Source organism: Pteropus vampyrus, unplaced genomic scaffold, assembly GCF_000151845.1.
Source record: "Pteropus vampyrus isolate Shadow unplaced genomic scaffold, Pvam_2.0 Scaffold257, whole genome shotgun sequence".
NCBI classification, from domain to species: Eukaryota; Metazoa; Chordata; class Mammalia; order Chiroptera; family Pteropodidae; genus Pteropus; species Pteropus vampyrus.
The window spans coordinates 636333-652792 of NW_011889038.1; the positions used below are offsets into that span (position 1 = coordinate 636333).

Here is a 16460-nt window from a genome sequence, read left to right on the forward strand (position 1 = left end):
CCCCAGCGCCACGCCCCTTTCCATGACGCGCTTCCGCCTTGCAGAGATCATCTTCCTCCGCGCCATCACGCCCGCGCACCCCGCCAACCGCGCCGACATCATCTTCGACATAACGGAAGGGAACCTGCGGGACTCTTTCGACATCATCAATCGCTACATGGACGGCATGACCGTGGGTGAGTAGCCCGAGATGTCCAGGTCTGTCCAGACACGCCGCCTGTCCTCCTAGCGCGTCGCGCTAATTGGGCAGGAAAACGTCTCTGGACCAGCCCAGCTCCCATCTGAGTCCCCATCCGAAGTCCGACCCCAGTCGATCCCCGCTTGAGGCGTGCCCAGGGTGGTGGAGCCCGCCTGCGACCTGCCCCAGCTGTGCCACTGGCTCTCGGGGCGGCTCCTGTGGACCTCGATCTCCCCACCCATAAACGGGTGACTGACTAGATCTCTGTGTCTCACACCTGAGAATTTCAGACGAGGTCACACAGGTGGAGTGTGATTTTCATTCCTACAGCACAGCAGGCCTAGAGACGGGAGGTCAGAGGACCTCCCTCTGGTCTCGCCTGCGCGGGCCTTGCCCGTGTCCAGGCTTTGTCCCTTTCCGTGTGTCAGTCCTGCGAGGACAGAGACCACGTGGTGGCACACACGCACAGCCCCTCTGACCGTGGGGTGCTTCCAGGACTTGCCCCTGGAGATTCAATGGCACAAAGAAAGGCTGGGGCAAGAGACAGTTACAGTGGTGGCAGCTGAGGGTACGTCTCAGGTGAAGAGGGAGGGGAAGCGGGGGTGTCTGGGGGACTGGTTCACAGTATCTCTCCTGAACTGTCACCTAAAGAAAATTCAAGTTCATGTGGCATAAGGATCACAGCTGCTCCTGGGGACTTAGACTTAGACTGAACATTCTCCACGTGGCCGGGCCACCCAGAGCCAGGCTGTGTCGCCACCTGGGCCTCGGCTTCCCCACTGTGAATGGGGGCGGTGGGGTGTGGGCTGTGTGGTCTCTGAGGCCCCAGGTTCTGTGAGGTCTTGACCTGGAGGCAGCGTCCACTCGGGTGGCCCACTGAGCAGAGCGTTTTGGAACGTGGTCTCTAGGTGGCACTGTTGGATCTCAGAATCCCAGGCCCTGAAGCCCTGAAGCCCTGAACCCGACCGTTTGTTAAACTGGCAGCTGGAGACGGAATCGTTATCCCCTGCTGCCAAAGGGCCATTTATAGCGACTTTACAAGCTCTTAAATGGGTCTGCACGTTGTAAACATGACTGAGTCATGGGGGCTCCCCAGCCTCCTCCTCCGCTGCTTGGCAGCAGGAGTAATTAGTTAATTACAATTAATGCTACATTAGCCCTCGCTGGCATCCCGAGGGCAGGACGTGCAGTGTGGTTGTCAGCGGTCCCAAAAGCGCCGCTTGCCCTGGAGTCGCCGCCCACTCTGGCCTCAGTTTCCCCCACTGTTAGATAAAGAGGCCCTTAAGGGACCTTCAGGAGCCTGGGGATGAGGACAGGCAGGAGGAAGTCGAGTTTGTCCCGCCTGTGTGTGTGCTGGGTGGGGACGGCGGGCAGCCCGATGACACCCACACACAAAAGGCCACCTCGCGTCAGCCCTGTGCTTAATGGTGGGCCTGCAGGTGTGGCTGCAACATGGCCGCCCAGGGTAATTCACCTTGGGAGTTGGAATCAGACCCTTCCTGAGCCCCCATCTGTACCAGGCCCTGGGCCAGGCGTTGTGGGTACAGATATGGATAAGCACCACACGGCTCCTGCCCCTTGGGGCTTTGCATTCCAGCAGGGGAGAGAGACAGCCCCCAACACAGATCACGAAAACACGACACGGAAGGAGACGGGTCTGGCCTCCCCGGCCTTTGGGGGCTCCTGGAGCCGGGGTCCCTGCAGTGTTTGCACCTCCAGCTTCTCAGCTAAGTCTACCTTGGGGTGGTCCATGCCAGAGGGTTAGACAGCGGCCAAGCCCAGATCTGTTGTCCACCAGCACAGTTTTCTAGCTGAATCTATACTCTAAACAGACCCATCTGGGAGGCTGTTTCTTCCCATCTAGTGGGGCAGAAAATCTTGGCGTGTCAGAGCCTCCTGGAGACCGCCTCTGCCAGCTGCTTTTGTAGAAGGGGAAACAGAGGCCCAGACAGGTGAGGGGCCTCGCCAGTCTTCTCGCCATGGCCCGGGCAGAGTGGGGAACAGGACGGAGCCCCAGGGAGAGGGGACCACAGGTGCCCCCGCTCCCTGGGAATGGAATGTGGATAAGGCCACAGCGGCTGTCCGTCACTGCACGTAGTCACATGTGCCCTGGTCTTTGGAATTCCAGGCTGGTGCTCGGGCGGGAGGGCCCAGGCTGGCCCTTGGGCTCTTGTCCTACCTGTAGTCCTAGCGCCCTCGTGGGCCCAGCCTCTTCCCCTCCTCAGTGTGTTCATAGGGTGTCCCATCTGGTTGGGCTCCTGGAGTTGGCCAGTGTCATCTCCCAGGTGGAGGACCAAGGTCACAGCAGGCAGGGTCTCACTGGGGTGTGACCCAGGCCCTATCTCACTGGGCTCGTCTCTATACCCGCCGGTCGCTGCCTTATTTCTCTGCCTGAGGTCGTGGTCTCTTCGCTCGGTTCCCTTATCCCCACCTCCTTACTTCTCCTCCTCTGCCCCAAATAACATCTGCGCACCCCAGGAGCTTCCAGGCCTCTGGGGGTGGCCATCCCGCCACACGCTGGCCTTGGACGTGGTGTGGTGTTGCGGCTTCGGCCTGCCCGTGGGGTGGATTGCTGTGCTGCTGGACCGAAGCCCAGCGCGGTCAGATGGAGACACATCGTGAGTCTCATTCACCCCCACGCTCATGCTCCCTGCTCGGTCCTCACAGATACCTGCAGGGGTCGGTGGGACTGTCTCCCCTGGGCAAAGGAGGGTACTGAGTAAATGATTTCACAAGACTGCAGGCCCGGGATGCTCGGGAACTTGTTTTTCAGCGATGCAGTTTTCATTTCAAGCAATGTCATAGACAGAAACCCTTTATGTCATTGCAGAGGGGAAAGCGTTTTGGGGGGCTATTCAAGCCTCCTATTTGTTATGCCCCAGCAGAGCCTGGGGGGGTCCCCTGGCCCAACGAAAACCAGCACGCAGCCCTACGCTGCCTCAGCACCCAAGAAGGGACAACCCACCTACTCACAGGTGTTAGCTGAACACTTGCCCGCTCTAGGCCACGGCCTCTGAGGACCCAGGTCAGGGAGGCTTCCTGGAGGAGGTGAGGTCTTGAGCTGAGTCTCGGTTCACGTGAAGGAGCAACTAACACTGAGTGAGTGCCTGGAGCAGGTGTCCCGTCACTGCCACGACACTGCCATGACCCTGCGACTCGGGGGTTTATCCTCATAATGGTTGAGGGAGCAAGTGCCAGAGGGGGCAGGAGGCTTGCCCAAGGCCACTCAGTGCTAGGGGACAGAGCAGGCCTCGAGCCCTGTGTTCCCCAAACACCCAGAGGGCCGGCGCTGCTTGGACACAGTTGCCAAGCGTTTGGGTGTCCGGGGAAAATAACTAGTGTACAAGCCACCGGGGCCCTGAAGCCGCTGTGTTCACTCTTCCCCGTCGAAAAACAGAAGAAGCTGCCCTAAGCCGTCTAAGAAGCTCTGAGGGCCCAGCCTTCCCCTAACCTGTCCTCCAAACACCAGTCTTAGCGAGGACGGGGCTCTGGAGCAGGGCGGGGCCTGCTGCCTCGCGAAGCCCCGGACAGCCGCTCTGTTGCATTCCTCATTAACCAGCTGTCAGTGAAAAATGAAGAATGCATTTCAGTCTGTGCAAAAATGTTCTATTAATGCCCAAGGTATTCTCGGGCCTCTGCGAAGCCTGCCTTATCCAGCCCCAATTCTGTCTTCGCTCTGCGGCGTACCAGCTCTAATGGGGGTGCTGGAGAAGGGATCTTTCTGGTGACAGCTCCTGAGTCCCTGGGTTACAGCTTCAGAGGTCATGGGAATAGACAAATGTGTATTTCATGTAGATTTCATTCAGATGAGAATAACAGTTGAGAGGCAGCTGCTCCCAGGAGCTGCCCCAGTGTCTCCGCTTCTCCCTTCTCGTTCCGTTTAACTCGCGAAGGTCCGCAAGGAGCTACCCGCGGCCACGCTAGCTTCGCTCCTTTGTGCACGGGCTCAGAAGGTCCTCAGCCTCGCTGCTGTGGCGGGTGAGTCACAGTGCTCAAAGGCAGGCAGGCCTGGAGGGCACTGTGACTAATCGGCTAACTGGCTCGTCCATTCTCCAATGCCTTTTGAGCCCTACTGTGTGCTGTGTGAAGAGGGTGTGATCTCTGCTTCTGGGGAGGATGACAGTTCCCAGAGAGTGACAGGAGAGTACAGTGAGAGGTGCTGTGGGTGCAGAGCCTGGGGCTACCCCTGCTTGGGCAAATCAGGCTGCAGGGGAGATGGCACCTGGGCTGGTTTGCCATTGGCCAGGTGAAGCATCAGAGAAGGACGTTCCAGGACCTTGTCCCTTCCTCAGCACGGTGGTGTTTCGAACCTTACCTCTTGACCATACAGACTTGAAGGGGGGCCTTTACTTATAACAGGGTGGACTTGAAGCTTCAAGACGACCACGCGTACAGAAGTCGTGGAGTGACGAGCCACGTCCTGCTCAGTTCCTCAGCGTAAGTGCCAGTGCAGGTCCTGGGGCTTGACTATGGTCACACTCTTCACTGACCCAGGGACCTCCCACCCCAGTGCCAAATGCAAGTTGGGTTTTTAGTTTCAGTGACTGTGCCACGAATGCACACATGCACACGTGTATGCACACACACGCACACGCACACTCTCCAGCTCTTACTCATTCCACTACTTCCCCTGGTTACCACTGAGTCATGTGTATCTGGTGCCCTGCTGAGACTCTGTCACCCTGTCACCTACCCTTGCCTACAGTCCAAGGGACACGCTCTGAGCCTCTGTGAGCCAGGCCCGGAGCAACTCTGGGGAGGCTGAGGTCCTTGCGAGACACATGTCCCACACCCCAGGAGCTCCCAGCCCCGTGCAAGAGATGGACACCGACCTAATCCCTTCTCCATACAACAGCACGTGGAAGGTACTAGACGTGCAGAGACGTGCAGCCCTGCTGGCCTTGTGGAACAGTCAAGGGAGGCTTCTTGGAAGAGGCAACACAAATGTTGGGTTTTGACAGCCGCGTAGGAGTGAGCCAGGCAAAGAGGCACTCCCAGCCCAGGGGTAGCAGGACGAGAGGCAGGGAGGTGGGGGGCACCGTGCAGTCTGGGGCTACAAAGCACCCAGGATGCACCAGTGAGGGCAGAGGAGAAACAGCAAAGGGCCACAGGGCCTCGGGTGCTGGGCCCTCACTTGCAAGTAAAGAACCCCCTCAAGTCTATGTGGTTCAGGCACCACTGTGCTGACAGAGGGAACAGGGCCCTGGAAAGTCCCGCTCTGATTGCACCCGGCCGGTGCCAACGCGCTCTCGCTGGCCCGTCTGCCGTGGAGCGGGAGCCCACACTGATCGCTGGCCCACCTGCCCTGGAGCAGGAGCCCACACCGCAGGGCCCGCTCTGGCTGGACAAGTGCCCTGGTTACAGCCTGCAAGTGTGAAAAGAAATGCAGACCTCGCTCGATTTTGTGAGCTCGTTTCTGGGGAAGTCCTTGGGTTTGAGGCAGTGCACGCGGGGCTGAGTGTGGGGGCGAGTGTGTGAGTGTATATGAGTGTGCGCCTAGGGGTGTATATGGGCATTTAGGTGAGGACAAATGTAGGCCAGTATATGTAGGTGTGGCTTTGCGTGTAGGTGTGTGGGTGTGGAGTGTGTGTGGACACACACGGGGTTTGATTTCTGAGAAGTTTCATACTCGTTGGTGTGGAGAAACGATGGCCCACAGTATCAAGGCCCAGCCTCGTGTCCCCAGACTAAGGCCACCCTGGGCCCAGGGACAGGATGTAGAGACTTTGCTCTCGGCTCACTTGGAGGTGGACAAGTTGCCTGGTGTCCCCGTGTGCATTCACTCATCCCCTTGCACAGAGCCCTCCACAGGCTCCGCACTGTTAGGTCCTTGTGTGGCCTCGTGGGACAGCAGCCCTGGGCCGACATCACCGTTTATATAAGAAAAGATGAAGGGCTGGCCCAGGGCCCCACAGCCACCAAGCCAGCCGCCATGACAGGCAGGTGTGTTCTCAGTCACTCCCCGGACAGCTCCAAGGGCCCCCAGGTCCCCCCAAGAGACCAGAGGCTTCCTGTCCTCAGCTTCAGCAGGGGCCTGGCTGGCCAGTTGCGGTGGCAGCCAGTGCCCTGCGCTCAGTAAGGTCTGAATGAATGAAGCTGGTGGGTTGTCTGCCCCCACCCCTCCAGAGATGGTTATCTACATCGGGTTTAGAAGAGATTGGCCCTAATTACAGACGCCAATTAACATAATTAGATGAACCGACTGACTATGGACTGACTATGCGGAAGCTCCTAGCAGGGCCTGGCGCGTGATAGGCATGTTGGTCCTAGTGGAGACCAGACCCTCTCCACGAGAGGGGGCTGCACAGTCTCCACTTTCCGCGCTGCTGATGCTGAAGCTTGAGGTAGGGGCCCCAAATTTGACCGATGTGCCAACGCCCTTATACAGTAACCCCCGCCCCACTCCCTCTTAAAGGTAACTAAAGTTTTCTACATTTCAGAGTAGCATTTTAAACTCCATCCATGAGCTGTAGGGATTATTACTCTGTTTCAAGCTAACTATTTGGAAAACGTCAGCGGCCGGGGTAACGCTTTGGGGGCAAAACGCGATTAAGTTCCCGCGTGTCCGCAGCCCGAGCACTGAATCTAGGAAACGACGTTCTGTGCTTGACTCGGTTCTCCGTGTCCAGCTGTGTGACCTCAGGCAGGTCGCATGACCTCTCTGAGCCTCAGATTTTCTCTCAGCAACATCACCATGGTAATACGGGCCTGGCCGGGTTACAGATCGGAGATCGGAGGGACCGTGTGTGTTTCAGCACAGCTGATGGGCCGTTAGGGGCACAAATGTGCCTCTGCGAGGACGCCATTCGGAGCCGGGGAGCTGGGGGGAGCATGGAGCCCCCTAAGGAGACAACAGGCCGGAATGAAGCACATGGGACAGGGCCAGGACTGTTCACCCCCAGGTGGCTCCAGCTACCTGAGAGGTATTTAATAGTCACGTCCGGTGGCCTGGGCTGGCGAGCCAGGAGCCTGAAGCGGGATGGTAGAGGCCACGCCTCCCGGGTCCTCTCCTTCTGGAATCACCTCACGCAGTCGACAGGAACACCCTGGTTCCTACTCCGTGTCAACCCCGCGCCGGTGCTGGGGGACAAATGTATGCCCAAGCCACAGATGCTGCTTCTCAGAAGCTGCCTACCGGCTTCCCCAGCGTCCTGCCACCTGAGTTCCTGCAGCCAAAAGTGCTTGTTTTTAGGGGCGTTTCCGTCCTGTTAATGTCCCAGAAGGGGAGAAGTGTGGCGGGGCTGCTACGTGCAGTTGGATGTGCTGTGCCCTGCTCAACCCGAGGGGGTACCTTTCGCAGCCTAGTCCACAAGCAGTGCCCAGCCCGCCCTACTGCACACAGCAACCGGGGTGCAAGAGCTTGTGAGTGGGGACAGTGGCCGAGCTGTGCTGCCCCCAGCCAGGCAAGGCCTCGGTCAAAGCCAAGAGCTTGCCTGCCCGGTCCTACCAGCCAGCAGGGCCCCGATCCCCTCCTTAAAATCATTACCTCGTAAGGGCTTGAGCATGCGCTGCTGACCCGTCCCGCGGCCTGGTGTGCAAAGCCCGGCCCAGGATCAGTACACATTACAAACAAGATTCAGAAATTCCACCTAAAAACAACAGCATGGCCGTCCCTGCCGGGTGATGAGTGATTGGCCTCTCCTGGCTTTCACAGCAAAGCCTGGGGATTAGGCGCTTTCTCTTCTCCGGGAGGCACAGCTCTGTCACCCTGGGACCACACCCTGGCCAGCAGCCAAGTGATTGCCCAGGGCGACGGCTCAGTCGCCTCCAGCCCCAGGACGGGCTGCGGCCTGACTTCACCTTGAGGCTGGCAGTGTCACTGAGGGTGGTGGGGGGTGGTGGGCAGGCGGCGTGAGAGGGGGCAAACACTTTTTATGCCCCCTGTGCTGGCACGTAGCCACTCTGGATGGCAGCTGTTGCCCCTCCAAAGCCCGGTGAAGTTGGCTCCCAACCCCCCATTTCACAGACGCGTAAATTCTCAGAGGTCACCCCAGTCACGCAGCTGGTGACTCCCAGGAGGCCCCCCGGGCTCGGCCGGACTCTGAGAAGGTTTCGGGGGGCTGCTAAGCAAAGCTTACAGAGGCTGTGGGGAGCATGCTGGAAGCTTCTCCGCCCCAGGCAGCTCCTAGGGCCCGAGCAGGACCCGCAGCGGCGTGAACGGCGTCCTTTCTTGCCTGGACTTCGGCCATAACACACACCTCCTTCCGCTCTCGGCAAACCCCTGCGCACCCCTCGAGGCCCAGGTCCGCCGTCCCCTCCGCGCATGCGCCCTGCACGGGCAGAGCGCAGCGCCTCCCCCTGGGCACCCACGGCACCTGGCGGAGCTGCTCCCGAGCTTCCCATAGCCGCTCTCCTGGGAGACACTGTGCCCTACACGGGCAGGCGCTGCTCTGGGAGCTGCAGCATCAACCCAGACAGACAGGCGTGAATCCCTGGCTCCTACACGTTTTGTTCTGGAGGGCGGGAGCAGACCAGCAACAAGTGTGATACGCACTGTCTGGTGGTGGCGAGTACCATTCAGGGAGGAGGAGGGGGAGGCAGGTGCCACATGCAGGAGCCACTTTAAATCTGGTGGCGGAGACATCTGTCCAAGCCCCGAGGAGCAGAGGACATGAATCACGCAGTGATCCAGGCAGAGGGAGCAGCACACGCAGAGCCCCTGGGCCGGAGGGGAGCCTGGTGTTCGGGTTGCAGCAAGGAGCCCGTGTGGCCAGAGCAGAGGCACAAGCTGCTGGCTGACGAGGCAGGGACTTGAGGCCGCCGTGGGGCCTCGATGCTTTTCCAACGAGCGAGGTGGGAGCCACGTAAGGGTTTCCAGATGACGGTGTTTCGAAGGCCCCGTCTGAGTGCTGGTGTGGGGCCAGAAGCAGGGAGACACAGTGAGCTATTACGGTGATTCAGCCTGGAGGCGATGGCTTTGGCCATGCGACTCCAGCAGGCGGGGTGAGCAGTGGACGGATTCTGGTGCGACTGGAAGGTAGTGCCAGGTTTTGCTGACACATGGGATGTTGAGTGGAAGATAACCCTGGGGTCATCATCAGTGGAGACAGGGAAGGCCGTGATGTGGCAGCTTTGGGGGAAGTCAGAGTTCACTCTGGACATCAAGTTCAAAGGGCTTGTTAGATACCCCTGGCGAGGCGGACTAGGGTCAACGAGTCCGGGAGACAGAAGCACATGGAGGATAGAGCCTCGAGACCCAACGGGGTGTGGGTAGACAGAGCAGAGGTGGCCAGAGGCACATGCATGTCCTCCCGCCCCGGGCACTCAGCGGTCCCGGAGGTGAGGCGGTGCCGTGAGAGAGACAAGAGGCAAGCCTGGAGCCATGACGTCCCGGGAGAGGAGAGGGCGTTTCCAGGAGGACCAGGGAGCCCCGTCAGTGCTGCCGAGTCTAGTCGGATGAGGTCCGAGGGTCCACCGTCAGATTCGGCAGGGCCCAGGCCGTTGGTGACCTGGCAGGGCCACCTCAGTGGAGCGGGCGGAGGGGAGGCACAGTGGGAGCCCTGAGGCTCCTTCTAGATCTGCTGTGAATGGAGCAGAGAAACGCTCAAGCCCGCGGGAAGGGTGTGCAGCCATGACAATGTGTGTTTGCTTGATTTTCTTTCACCAATTGTGAATTCCTAGAGGCAGGAGCCCAGAAGAGGTTCCCGTGTGCAGCGCCCCCCTCTGTCACTGTATTTCTTTCTTGCACACACACACGCACACACACGACATGCACGCTCGGAGTCACCGGGCGCAGCACTCAGCAGGCTGCATGATCACACGCACTGCTGACGTCCAGAGTCGCCCAGGGGTGAAAGCGAGCCCAGAGCAGGATGTCTGCCTCTCCCTCCTGAGGTTCTCCTGGGGTCATCTGTGTCCAGCCAGAATGATTTGTGACCCTCACTGCTGCTTAGGCACTTTTTGAAAAGCCTTTGATATCACCAGGCACATTCATAAATTACTCTTTCTTGAAAACAAATGTTTTAGCCAAACAGGAGTAGAGGCATGTTGTGCAAAATTATAAAACAGTCTGATGATATGAATCTTCTGACGGCCCTGCCTGACAGCCCTAAATACGGAAGAGACCCCGACACCCACTTTCGCCCGCTGTCGCTCACTATCAGCAGCCCTGTGGGTGATCGTCCTCATTCCAGGTGAGGAAACTGAGGCACAGAGGAGGTTCCAGCTCCAGGGGCCTGACTTAAGAGGGCACGCAGCAGGTCAGGACTCCACGTGAGGTTCCTGCCGTCATGACTTTCCTGCGTGACATTGGGCGGGGCAGAGCCCTACTCTTCAAGGTCTAGCCCAGTCCAGGATGTCTCTGCATCTGCATTTCTCTGCATTTCTGAGCCATTCCCCCATCCTACGCCCTTCCAGGCCACTGTCCTTCAAAGGTCAGCTCGAGACCAACTCCCTGGTGACGGTTCCAGGGTGCCCGGTGCCCGACCCGGGGTGAGCATTCCTCCCCGGCTCTCCTGAGGTCACCCTGACCCGCCTCTGCTGCCCTGGTCATGCCTGTCGGCCTTCCGGGGGGGCCAAGCGCCCCCTGGGGCCCCAGACCAGCACGGTCAGTGTTTGTAATCCCGGCACAGCACGGCGCATGCGCAGAGCGAGGCGGATGAAGAGAGGGCGCTCGCTCCACCCGGCAGGTGTCGGGTTCCGGGTGCCTGTTCCGAACTCGCCAACCTCACGCTGAACAGGCCTCTTCATCCCTCAGAGCCTTAATTGCCACTAAAGAAGGAGGTAGTATGACCTTAACGCCTGGAAAGCAGACGGCAGGACTTGTCTCTCTCTGGTGTTCCCAGGTCCTTAATTCTAAATTGAGTCAAATGGAGCCTGCGAGACCGGTGGTCGCCCTGCCCTGCCACGGCCTTGCTCATCCTGCGGGGGCTGCAAAGGGCACAGTGTGGCTAGAGCAGGGACCTTGCTGAGGGACCAGCCGCTCGGGCGAGAGGGACCCGTTCAAGGCGCGCCTTCCCCACTGGGAGCCAGGGGGCCTCCGTGGGGACAGAAGACTTCAGCAGAGCCACAGCTGACCTCAGGATCAGGTTTACATTCTGGAAGGCTGGCTCTGGCCGCTTTGGGGGAGGGGGGAGTGGTTAGGGGGAAGGTGAGGAGGAAGGAGTCATAAGTGTTCAGGCCGGTGGGGGATGGAGCAGAGAAGAAAGTCTAGAGACTCTTAAAAATAGAATTTGTCAGGGTCAGTGTGGTTGAGCCGGAGAGGTCGAAGGCCAGGAGGGGTCGAAGCCAGCGGGTGCCGAGGATGACTGAGTCCTCGGGGCTGGGGGAAGGGCAGTGGGTGTGGCGGAAGTGGGGGGTCGGTGTGTGAGTTGCCCATCTGGGGGCGTCTGGAAGCATTTGAGTTTGGGTCTTGGGCTTTGACAAAGCGTTGTAAGAGTAAATGTGAGTTACCAGCCGGGGAAGAAGGCTGAAAGGTTCTGTGCCAAGCTGACTTTTCTTTCCATATTTCTCCCCAAAGGAAAACATGGCCTCAGGGACTGACATTCGGGTACCTGCAGTGGCCCCGTCCCAACCGCCTGGCTTAGCTCACGGGAGACCAGTGCAGAGAGCACATTTATAATAATCAAGAAATACGGGTGATGAGTTTTGCTGGGACATGTGGAGTGACAGCTGGTATTTTAAGTATGCAGGCCTGACACCTGTGCCCCTTCCTCCACGCTCCTGCCTCGCTGTTTTCTCAGAGTGAGAAGCGAAGACAGGGTTTCGGGAACTCGGTTCCTTCGCTGCCAATCACCGGTGTGATCCCTCCACAGTTCCTTTCTGCCATTGCTGCCCTAGGTTTATACTCAGTCACGGGCAGTATGTTCTGGAAGTTTCCTCCGCATCCCGTCGCACTGTGAGGAGAGGGGAATGCAGTGGGATGGGAGAGTTGGCTTCAGGGTCTGTCGGACTTGGACAGAGTCCACGCCCCCATGGGCCGTGCAGTCCGCTCATTCCCCTCTCCGGTGAGAGGAAGGGGCCATCTTCGTCCTCAGGGCAGTGGGGAGGACCGAAGGAAGCAGTGGACGCGTGGAGTCCATCGATCGCCACACACCCCACCCCCCGCCAGCCATGCACCTCCTCCCAGACCATCCAAACTATTTGTAAATTCCGACAGTACTTTTCGCGTGTGTTGTTGAGTTTTCCTCTTTGCCTTTGATCTGTGCTGTCCATCCTACTCGGCAGCGTTCGTTATTTCTACCAAGGGAAATTCGCTGAGCCCAGGTGAGGGTCGGCTTCCTCCCCGCTGCCCAGCGTGTCTGTGTTCGTCTGGCGAGACCACGTGGGTCTCCTCTGAGCTCCTGGGCCCTCCGTTCCAGCACCTTGTCCCCACAGACCCACACTCCACCTCCCTCCCTGCACGTGCATGGCCCCGTGTGACGGCCACCGAGGCCAGGCGGGGAGGCCTGGCTCGCATTCGTGGCCTTCCTCCTTTTAGACAGTCACCACCTGAGCACTCAGTGGCCGTCGGCCATCTTCCTCGACACTCTCATCTCTGGGCGATAATTTTCAACCAGATAAATGGTGCTAAACGCTTTGCTCTTTAATTCATGTGTTCATTTAACAACTGTTGGTCGAATGACCCGTGTGTCAGGTACAGAGTAGGACCAAGGACCTACTGTATCTCAAGAACCAAAGGTACGACAGTGACCCAGACACAGGACCGCGGCCCGTGGCCTCGCATCGCCGTGGGGCGGGACTGGGGATGAGCGGGAAGGCAAAGGGCCCTGCAGCCTGGTTCAGGTCGGGACAGTCTCTTGTTCTTTCCACGGTGTCACCGTGTGGCTTTCTAACCTCTGCCATTTCCAACTCGCATCTCCGTCCTTTAACAAAGCAGTTGGTTTCCACGGGCAGGAGACACCGCACAGTCTCCTGATTCATCATCCGCTTTGTTAAATACTCCGACGACCCTGTTCACGCCATGACACGCTGTCAGTTAGAATCACAGGACTTTTGATGTGGAGGCTGAACTTCAGAAAGGACGGCCACTGGCACAAGGTCATGCAGCTGGTCAGTGAGGAACCGACGTAGGAACCCCAGGCTGTGACTTTAGACATCAGGTCAGCCCGGTCTCTGATTTACATCCTTTCAAATAACTGATGGACAGTCAAGTGCAGCCTCAGACACCAGCAGCCTCAAGCTTGGGGATGGCTCCAGGGTCTCGGAATCCAAGCCACAGACTCCCAAGAGGCGATGGCGGTCCCCAGTGGACTCGCGTGCTCTGTGCTCAGGCACGGACTGCACCCCCCGCCCCCCGATCAGCTGCAATTTACTGAGCAGAGACAAGACATGAAGGCGAAGTGCCCGAGGGGGCCTGCATTTTTCAAAGGGGAAAAAAAAAGGCTTAATTATATCTTTAAGAAGCACAAACACGCCAGAGAATACCAGCAGTGTCTGAGACCCGAAGCAGAAATGCCAGGGACGAGGGTTTGGAAGATTAACACAGCTGAACTCAGCACTGGGGCCTTTTTTTTTCTGGGGCTATGGAAAGCCGGGGAGGGAAACACCTGGCAGGGAAAAGGACGAGGCACGCGTACTGAACAGGGCCCTCTCCCTTCGTCCCGCATTTTGCTGCCTGAATGGTTATGCCAAACAAAGCTGTCCTCACTCGGAGCCTTTGGTGCCGGCCCCCTGGTCCCCCGTCCTTCAGGACAGTCATATCTTCCGTCCTGAATTGTGAGGCCTCAAGGACTGATGCCCCTTCTCTCTTTTCCTCCGCCTTCATCCCGCTCAATGATCATGACTGAGCTCCTGCTGCGTCCTGCTCTCGGCCCTGGGCTGGGGACAAGGGGACAGAGATGAACGTGAGGCAGACCCTGACCCTGTAGTGGGAGCTGGCTGGGAAGGCTTCACAAAAGAGGACATAGCGGTCCAGCTGGTCCGCAGTGCCTGGCACATGGCAGGCACCAACTTCATGTCTGCGGAGCCAAGTGGGAGGATGGAACTGGACCCGTGGCGGAGGCTTCGCAGTGTGTGCAGTGCCACATGTGGGCAGCACGTGTTCGTCTCCTCCCTCCCTTGTCATGCACTGGGAAGGTGGGCGGGGCTCTGAAAGAACAGCGCTGTAGAATCGGCCGTGGGGAGGGAGCCAGGAAGCTGCAGACCCAGGTTGCTGGTTCTGTGGGATGTGAAGTCCCTGCACCAGCTCTTTGCCACCTCCTCAGCCTCACCTGCCTTTCTCTCCCCAAGATTAACACTAGAACTGGCCTGAACCCTCATACTTTTGGGGTTTGCTCACATCCTTTCTGCTTCCTAGGCATCTACTTTGTCTTCAAAATCCAATCTAAAGTCAGTTCCTGTAGAATCTTCCTTAAACCTCCCCTGTATTGGATGGATGGATGGATGGATGAGAGGATGATGGGCGGATGGATGGATGGGTGCGTGGGTGGATGGATAAGTAGATGGATGGATGGATGGATGGATGAGAGGATGACGGGCGGGTGGATGGATGGGTGTGTGGGTGGATGGATGGGTAAGAAAGCTATGAAGAAAAAAGAGATATCAAGATAAAGCTTGGGTTCAGTCAAGGTGAGGACGAGGAGTTGGAACTCAAACTTGAGCTAACCTGGGATTGGAGGGACTATGTTCGCCCAAACCAGAGCCCCAGGGCCGATTGGCTGAAGCAGCGGTGGTCAGTTTACTGAGTGGGTGCGGCCTGGGAAGGGGGTCCCTGGGCTGCCCAGCGTTGGAGTTGGAGTCTGGGGTTCAGCGTGAGCTTCAGGCTGGAGGGCGGGGGTGGAGCAGCTCGCTGTGGTGGGCGGGAACGGGCACCTCCTCCAGCACCTCCTCCAGCGCCTGCTCCGCGCCCTCGCACCGTTTCTCGTGTGACCCTTACGGCTCGCCTTTGTTCCGCCTTAATTATTTTTCTTGTTAAATGCAGGGATCCTGAGAAAATCAGGCCCTAACCGTGACCTGCGTCGGCCTCCAGCCTCCTCCGCATCCCTCCCGATGCCCTTTCCGCTAACGCGGCCTTTTGCTTCCTTCTGTGTTGCTTCCGTCTCGCCGTCTAGCCGTTTGCGATCCGAGCGACAGCGTGGCGTTCTGGTCTTTGGCCGTCATAGAAACTGACCCGGCGAAGCGCCCGAACGTGATGCCCTAACGTGATGTATTTCCATACAAGCTTTTCTACACACTTAGAGCTTTCCTTTCTCGTAAAACTTGAAAATCAGTCCAGTAGAGATACTTAGCTCTCGCTCTGTTTTTGAGCCGTGCAGGAATTCGGCGGTACTTGAAGTGAAAACCAGGTCACGTTTAAACGTTGCAGTGCATTTTAATATCCAGCGGCATTTCTGAGGGAGGGGAAAGATGGTCTGGTGTTTGTTTCTGATTTTTGAAGGCGGCTCTTTTGAATCTTCGTTTCACAGAAGAAGAAACGAAGACTCAGAAAGGTGAACTAACTCATCTGGGGTCGTACTGCTGTTCTCTGTCACTGCATTAGCACCTTCTCTTTCCTCCCTGTCCCCAGACTGAGCCCAGAAGGGATGGCCTGTCATCCTCTCTCCATTCTTACTTAGCCCGGTACCTGGCACACACGGAGATGCCCAGAAATGCCCGTGGGTTTGAACTGTTGATGCCACTAAAGTTCCCACGGGCAGCAAAGAGTGTTTCTTTAAACGCGTGTGTGACACAATTATATTCTATTTGATAATATTTGTTTCATATATAAATTTATAATGTACAGCTATATATTAATATGTAAGTCATACATTCTACATCATATTAATATAAATTTATATAAAATATGTAGGTACATGTAAAGTTTATATAAATTTAAAATACATAATAATATACAGAAAAATGTATTTACATATAAATTAGATTTTAACATCTAAATAAGTATATATTTTATATAGTTAGAAATATATTTCGTATTCATAATAATTATATATTTCTAGGGCATATATGAATTACATGCTCTGTTGAATATAATAATATATGGGAATAAACAAACATGCGGTTGTAGTTTGCGGAGCTGCTTTCCCACCGCCTTTGCTCCTCCGTCCGAACACAATTCCCAGGCTCAAGCGGCCTGTCGCCTCTGTCCTTCAAGGCCCAGAGCCCCTCTGAGCACCGGAAGCAGTAATCACTTTCCTGCCCCTGGGATGGGTGAAGTCGGCAGCTGAACCAGGCCACTCAGGCTGGTGGGGGCCATCGTTGGTCTCAGACCTGGGGAGAGGAGAAGGTGACGCAGATGGGGGCACAGAGCAGGCAGGAGAGCGTGGGGCCATGCACCCTACGAGGGGCCACGGGGGTGGGGGGCCAGACTGTGCCCGAGGGTGGCCCAGTCATCAGGGGCCACTGG

General features: G+C 57.5%; 1 protein-coding gene across 1 annotated transcript; it reads left to right on the forward strand.

The window, feature by feature from the left end:
* LOC111729345 (fibulin-1-like) lies at positions 1-15818 on the forward strand. Its single transcript, XM_023520347.1, has 2 exons — positions 1-176; positions 15523-15818. The coding sequence occupies exons 1-2, from the start codon at positions 23-25 to the stop codon at positions 15594-15596; spliced, it is 228 nt and encodes a 75-aa protein (XP_023376115.1). The 5' UTR covers positions 1-22; the 3' UTR covers positions 15597-15818.
* Positions 15819-16460: the final 642 nt, after the last annotated feature.